The sequence below is a fragment of the Austrofundulus limnaeus genome, unplaced genomic scaffold, assembly GCF_001266775.1.
Source record: "Austrofundulus limnaeus strain Quisiro unplaced genomic scaffold, Austrofundulus_limnaeus-1.0 Scaffold1080, whole genome shotgun sequence".
Classification (NCBI taxonomy): Eukaryota; Metazoa; Chordata; class Actinopteri; order Cyprinodontiformes; family Rivulidae; genus Austrofundulus; species Austrofundulus limnaeus.
The window spans coordinates 22,319-28,362 of NW_013953482.1; the positions used below are offsets into that span (position 1 = coordinate 22,319).

The window sequence follows — 6,044 nt, forward strand, 5'->3', positions numbered from 1 at the left end:
TGGTTACACTCACCTGGTTACACAGACCCTCACCTGATTACACTCACCTGGTTACACTCACCTGGTTACACAGACCCTCACCTGATTACACTCACCTGGTTACACTCACCTGGTTACACAGACCCTCACCTGATTACACTCACCTGGTTACACTCACCTGGTTACACAGACCCTCACCTGATTACACTCACCTGGTTACACTCACCTGGTTACACAGACCCTCACCTGATTACACTCACCTGGTTACACTCACCTGGTTACACAGACCCTCACCTGATTACACTCACCTGGTTACACTCACCTGGTTACACAGACCCTCACCTGATTACACTCACCTGGTTACACTCACCTGGTTACACAGACCCTCACCTGATTACACTCACCTGGTTACACTCACCTGGTTACACAGACCCTCACCTGATTACACTCACCTGGTTACACTCACCTGGTTACACACAGACTCTCACCTGGTTACACTCACCTGGTTACACTCACCTGGTTACACTCACCTGGTTACACTCACCTGGTTACACACAGACTCTCACCTGGACACAGACTCATCTTTCCTCACCTGTATGAGCAGCCTGACCTCACCTGAGCTCCTCCTCCTCCTCAGGATAAGACCATGCTGTGTCACCTGCACAAGCCCAGGACTCTGGTCCTCAGCGGGGACAGGTCGTCCAGCTGCTCGCCCTCCTCCACACCTGACCTGACCTCGGACCCGGCGCCGTTCAGCGACCCGTACGACTCGGAGCTGCGCTGCTTYGCCGTGTTCCGGCGAGTCTTCGTGCAGCGGGACGAGGCGCGTCAGATCGCCGCCCTGGTGCAGCGCGGCGAGCGGCAGCACACCTTCCGGGTGGGCAGCCTGCTGTTCCGCGCCGTCGGCAGGCTCCTCCCACATCAGATGGGCTCCTTTCACAACCACAGCGCCATCTTCCCTGTTGGGTACCACGCCAACCGCTACTACTGGAGCATGCGCCACAGCAACAGGTGATCCTCCACACCTGTGATCTGGATCTAACTGTAAAACCAGGATCTGCCCTGCTGTGGGCTGTCCAGGTCTGCTGGACTCACCTGGAGACCAGTGGACAGGTTTAAGTCTTTGTCTGCGAAGATGTTAGAAGATGGACAGAAACACTGAGAAACACACTACATACAGTATTTACTCATGTATAATACACTCCACATACAGCAGGTATTTACAGGTATTTACAGGTATTCTCAGGTATTCACAGGTATTTACAGGTATTCACAGGTATTCACAGGTATTTACAGGTATTCACAGGTATTCTCAGGTATTTACAGGTATTCACAGGTATTCACAGGTATTTACAGGTATTCACAGGTATTCTCAGGTATTTACAGGTATTCTCAGGTATTTACAGGTATTTACAGGTATTCACAGGTATTCTCAGGTATTTACAGGTATTCTCAGGTATTTACAGGTATTTACAGGTATTCACAGGTATTCACAAGTATTTACAGGTATTCACAGGTATTCTCAAGTATTTACAGGTATTCACAGGTATTCTCAGGTATTCACAACAACAATTCAGTAATATGAGAGAAAATATTCAAACCTGTATTTGTTCATTAAAAAAGATGAGTCAGAATTTACCCCCCACCCTTCCTTAATGGAAGCTGTTTGTAGACACATTTCATGTTATACTTACAGAAATACAGTAAATAAAGATTAAATTCCTTCACATCGTCCATCTGAAGCCGAACAGTCGACGCACAGTGATGTGGTTGTTAAACATTTGTTTTCACACATCTTACATCCTGAGACACACCTAGCTGAGCTTCAGGGAAACCCCTCCCCCTGCAGTACACATACCTGCACCTGAACGAGCTAATGCTAATTAGCCTGTTAGCAGCAGATTTTATAAACATGAACCATGTTAACAACGCTCATTGAAGGACGACTGTTCTAACCATTCTTCCAGAGCTGCCCTATTGTGGCTGTGTTGTAGCTACATTTTAGCTACATTTTAGCTGCGTTGTAGCTACATTTTAGCTGTGTTGTAGCTGTGTTGTAGCTGTATTGTAGCTACATGTTAGCCATGTTGTAGCTGTGTTGTAGCTACATTTTAGCTGTGTTGTAGCTACATTTTAGCTGTGTTGTAGCTGTGTTGTAGCCATGTTGTAGCTACATTTTAGCTGTGTTGTAGCTGTGTTGTAGCCATGTTGTAGCTACATTTTAGCTGTGTTGTAGCTACATTTTAGCTGTGTTGTAGCTGTGTTGTAGCCGTGTTGTAGCTGTGTTTTAGCTACGTGTTAGCCGTGTTGCAGCTACATGTTAGGTGTGTTGTAGCTGTGTTGTAGCTACATTTTAGCTACATTTTAGCTGTGTTGTAGCCATGTTGTAGCTACATGTTAGCCGTGTTGAAGCTGTGTTGTAGCTACATTTTAGCTGTGTTGTAGCTACATTTTAGCTGTGTTGTAGCCGTGTTGTAGCTGTGTTGTAGCTACATGTTAGCCGTGTTGTAGCCATCATTTGTTTTGAACCTGTTCATGTGAAGGTGAAGGTGAAGGGAGGTGTGCTCGTCTCCTCAGTGGCAGTGGTTGATGAACAGTTTCTCCTGCAGGCGCTGTAAGTACATGTGCTACATCGAGGAGGAGGAGTCTCAGCCCCTGTTTAAAGTCAAGGTGGTGGAGAAAGGACACGAGGACCTGGTCCTGACAGGAAACACACCTAAAGGTGAGCATCGTGTCACCTGTGAGCAGCTTCTCTGCTGTGTGTACACACTTTGACTCTGTGTGTGTGTGTGTGTGTGTGTGTGTGTGTGTAGCTGTGTGGGACCAGGTTCTGGATCCTGTGGCCCAGTTGAGGAACTCCAGTGGAACTCTGAAGCTGTTTCCAGTTTACCTGAAAGGAGAAGACCTGTTCGGTTTGACCACATCTGCGGTGACTCGCATCATCGAGTCTGTAAGTTAAAGTCCTGGACACACGCTGTGAGCGGGGACACGCCTTACACTCACCTGCTGTTTGTGTGTGTGTGTGTCTGTGTGTGTTCAGCTGCCAGGTGTGGAGGTCTGTGAGCGCTACACCTTCCGTTACGGCAGGAACCCACTCATGGAGTGGCCCCTGGCCTTCAACCCGTCCGGCTCGGCTCGCTCTGAACCCAAAGCTTGCCAGGCCAAGAGGTAATGACAGAACTTCCTGTTAGCCAGTGCAGTTTAAGCTCCACCCTCTATGATGTCACACAGTGGGTGTGGTCTGTTGTAGGCCCTACCTGCTGACCAGCACTGCCCCCAGATGTCAGGGTTCTGTGGGCTCCATCGTGGGTCTTGTCCCCGGCGTCCTGTCTCTGTCTCCTGGAGAAACCGTGGCCGGCGCCCATCAGGGACGCCACTCCAAGTCGGCCCAGTACCGYCGCATGAAGGCAGAGTGGAAGAGCAACGTGTACCTGGCTCGCTCCCGCATCCAGGTGAGGGAGGTCATGTGACCTGTAGTGGACCTGTAKGGTCTGGGTCTGACTGTGTCTGTGTTCAGGGTCTGGGTCTGTACGCTGCCAGGGACATTGAGAAGTGCACCATGGTCATCGAGTACATCGGCGCCATCATCAGGAGTGAAGTGGCCAACCGCAAGGAGAGGCTCTATGAGTCGCAGGTAACACACCTGATGAGTCCTGACACGCACACACACACACACCTGATCACACCTGATGAGTCCTGACACACACACACACACACCTGATCACACCTGATGAGTCCTGACACACACACACACACACCTGATCACACCTGATGAGTCCTGACACACACACCTGTGGGACCCCGTCTCTGTGAATGAGGCGTGTCAGTCCGGTTCAGGTTCACCTGCTGCAGACCCATAAATGGATTGTTTTTTGTGGACGTTCAGGTAAATGTATTCATTGTTCAAGCTGTCAATCATCATTTATTAGAAGTGAAAATGTTTGTGTAGAGTAGAAGGTGAATGTTGGTGAGGAAGGGCTTGTTTGTGTGTTTGTGTGTGTGTGTGGGTTAGTGGAGCTAAGTTTAATGTGTAAATGTTCAGGAAACATTTGCAGGTAATGTTTCAGGATGCAGGTGGGACCACTGCAGCACTTCAGGCCTTTGCTCCTATGACTAAAGGGCTTGTGAAGTCTTGCCTAGTCCAGGCTTGTGGACAAGTCTAGTTGCTGAAATCCTCATTGACAGAAACATGCTGAAGGACCCTTGAMTTGTTTGGTTCAGGGGTCCAAGCATTAGACCAGGAGCTCTCCATCCTCCTGGTCCAGGTGCAGTCACCCAGGGGCTACATATGACCTCGTGATGAAAAGGACAGATGGTTTTGTCACATTTTGGATCTGAGGGGACTCAACCGGTGTTTGAAGGAGCTGCTTTTTCACAACATCACAGGTTCTTCAGGCTGTAGTGAGGGGAGTGTGGTTTACATCAAGAGATCTGACTGATGCATACTGATGAGCTCATCGAAGCAGAGCATCGTCACGTTCTCAGGTTTGCTTCTCAGGGTTTTTCCTGCTGCTCATGTTCAGCCTCTCCTTTTCCCTGAGGGTGTTCACCTGCTGTATGAAAGCAGCTCTTTCCCCTGCAGGCGACAGAATGAAGGGACTTCTGTATCTGGACGATTGGCTTCTCTCCGGATGCGGGTCCTTGCCCATGTGTCCCAGCTGGGGCTCAAGGTCATCTCTGATTCCTTCTCAGACCACCGTCTCTGGGGGTAGTCTCATTTGTCTTCTCTGAAGGCTGGACCGTGTGTTCAAAGAGTAAACAACACTACAGCTGGTCAGTCAGTTCAGGCTGGGCAGGCTTCCTGTGGCTGCGAGGCAAGCTGACGTCCGTCACTCAGGTGAGCCCCACAGGTGGCTCACCTGGATACCAGAACTCACTCACAGTGACATGGTTGTGTCTTTGTGCCCTGAAAGAGAGACRGGACTTATCTGTCCGGGGGCATCCCCATGGGGATGGTAGAGTGCTGCAGACAGGTGTTCACAGCAGGTGTCCTCTGCACAGGATGTGCTGTGAGGCTACACAGGTGCTGCAGTGTGCTGTTCATTTGACTCCAAGATACTTTCTCCTTCACTTAGAGAGAAGGTGTTCAACACCTCTGTGGTCTGTCACATCAATCAGGTCAGCTCAGCTTCTGAAGGTGTCCAGAGATCTGCTGGGATGGGCCTGTCCTCACCTGTCCACCCTGCAGGCAGTGTACCAGGACAGTACAACCTGGTCTCAGACTCTCTCTGGTCCAGGGGACTGGTCCCTTCACAGTGATGTAGTCCACATAGACTGGGGTCTCTCTGGTCAGGCAGAGGTAGATCTGGTTACCACAGAGGACTTGACTCATTGTCCTCTATGGTAGTCCCTCACAGGGGCATCAGGTTCACGGGGCCAGGATGTGTTGGGCCATCCACGTACCCCCTTTTTCCACTTCCCCTGATTTGTCCCACTCTTCAGACAGTCCTCAGGGAGCACMACAGGTTAGTGCTGGTGGCTCCATACTGGCCTGGTTCCACACACACACTTGTTTCTAGAGGGTAGAACCTGAGGAGGAACCTCAGGAACCTTAGTCCAAACTCTGAGGGTCAGCTGGGATCTATAAAGGAAAGGATCAGAAACATGTTYGATAAATCTGAACGTTTTTGGTGTTCGTTCATTTTTAGTATGGTTTKCTATGGGATAAGATAACTGTCAGAATTATTGTATGTGTAACAGTCTAAATTTGTAAGTCTATAAACGTACATAAATTTGTTACAACTTTGCCACATTACAAGTACGAATCAAATTTACAAGTACAAATCAAATTTACAAGTACGAATCAAATTTACAAGTACAATTCTTTTACCTGTCAAAATAACAGACATTATGCATGGAACACAGAAAAGATGGATTGCAAACAGTAACTAATCCAGACCACCAGGGGAACAGGACCACTGCCTCATTTGGGACCAGATGAACTCTTTATAAACAACAATTTGCTGAAAGGAAAAGCATTTGGAGGCTTTCAGTTTGTCAGTCATGTCATGTAGGACAACAATAAAGTACATAGTGGATTTATGATGAAATATGTTATTTTATTT

The 6,044-nt window shown here is 48.7% G+C and overlaps 1 protein-coding gene across 1 annotated transcript in view; it reads left to right on the forward strand.

Annotated features, from left to right (window-relative positions):
- LOC106534057 (histone-lysine N-methyltransferase 2C) overlaps positions 1 to 6,044 on the forward strand; it is a gene marked incomplete at its 5' end in the record, with an annotated part of 29,804 nt that overhangs the window by 21,393 nt on the left and 2,367 nt on the right. The window contains 6 exon segments of the mRNA XM_014030570.1: positions 617 to 990; positions 2,589 to 2,701; positions 2,793 to 2,929; positions 3,020 to 3,147; positions 3,230 to 3,431; positions 3,497 to 3,613. Coding sequence (XP_013886024.1) covers positions 617 to 990; positions 2,589 to 2,701; positions 2,793 to 2,929; positions 3,020 to 3,147; positions 3,230 to 3,431; positions 3,497 to 3,613 — 1,071 coding nt within the window.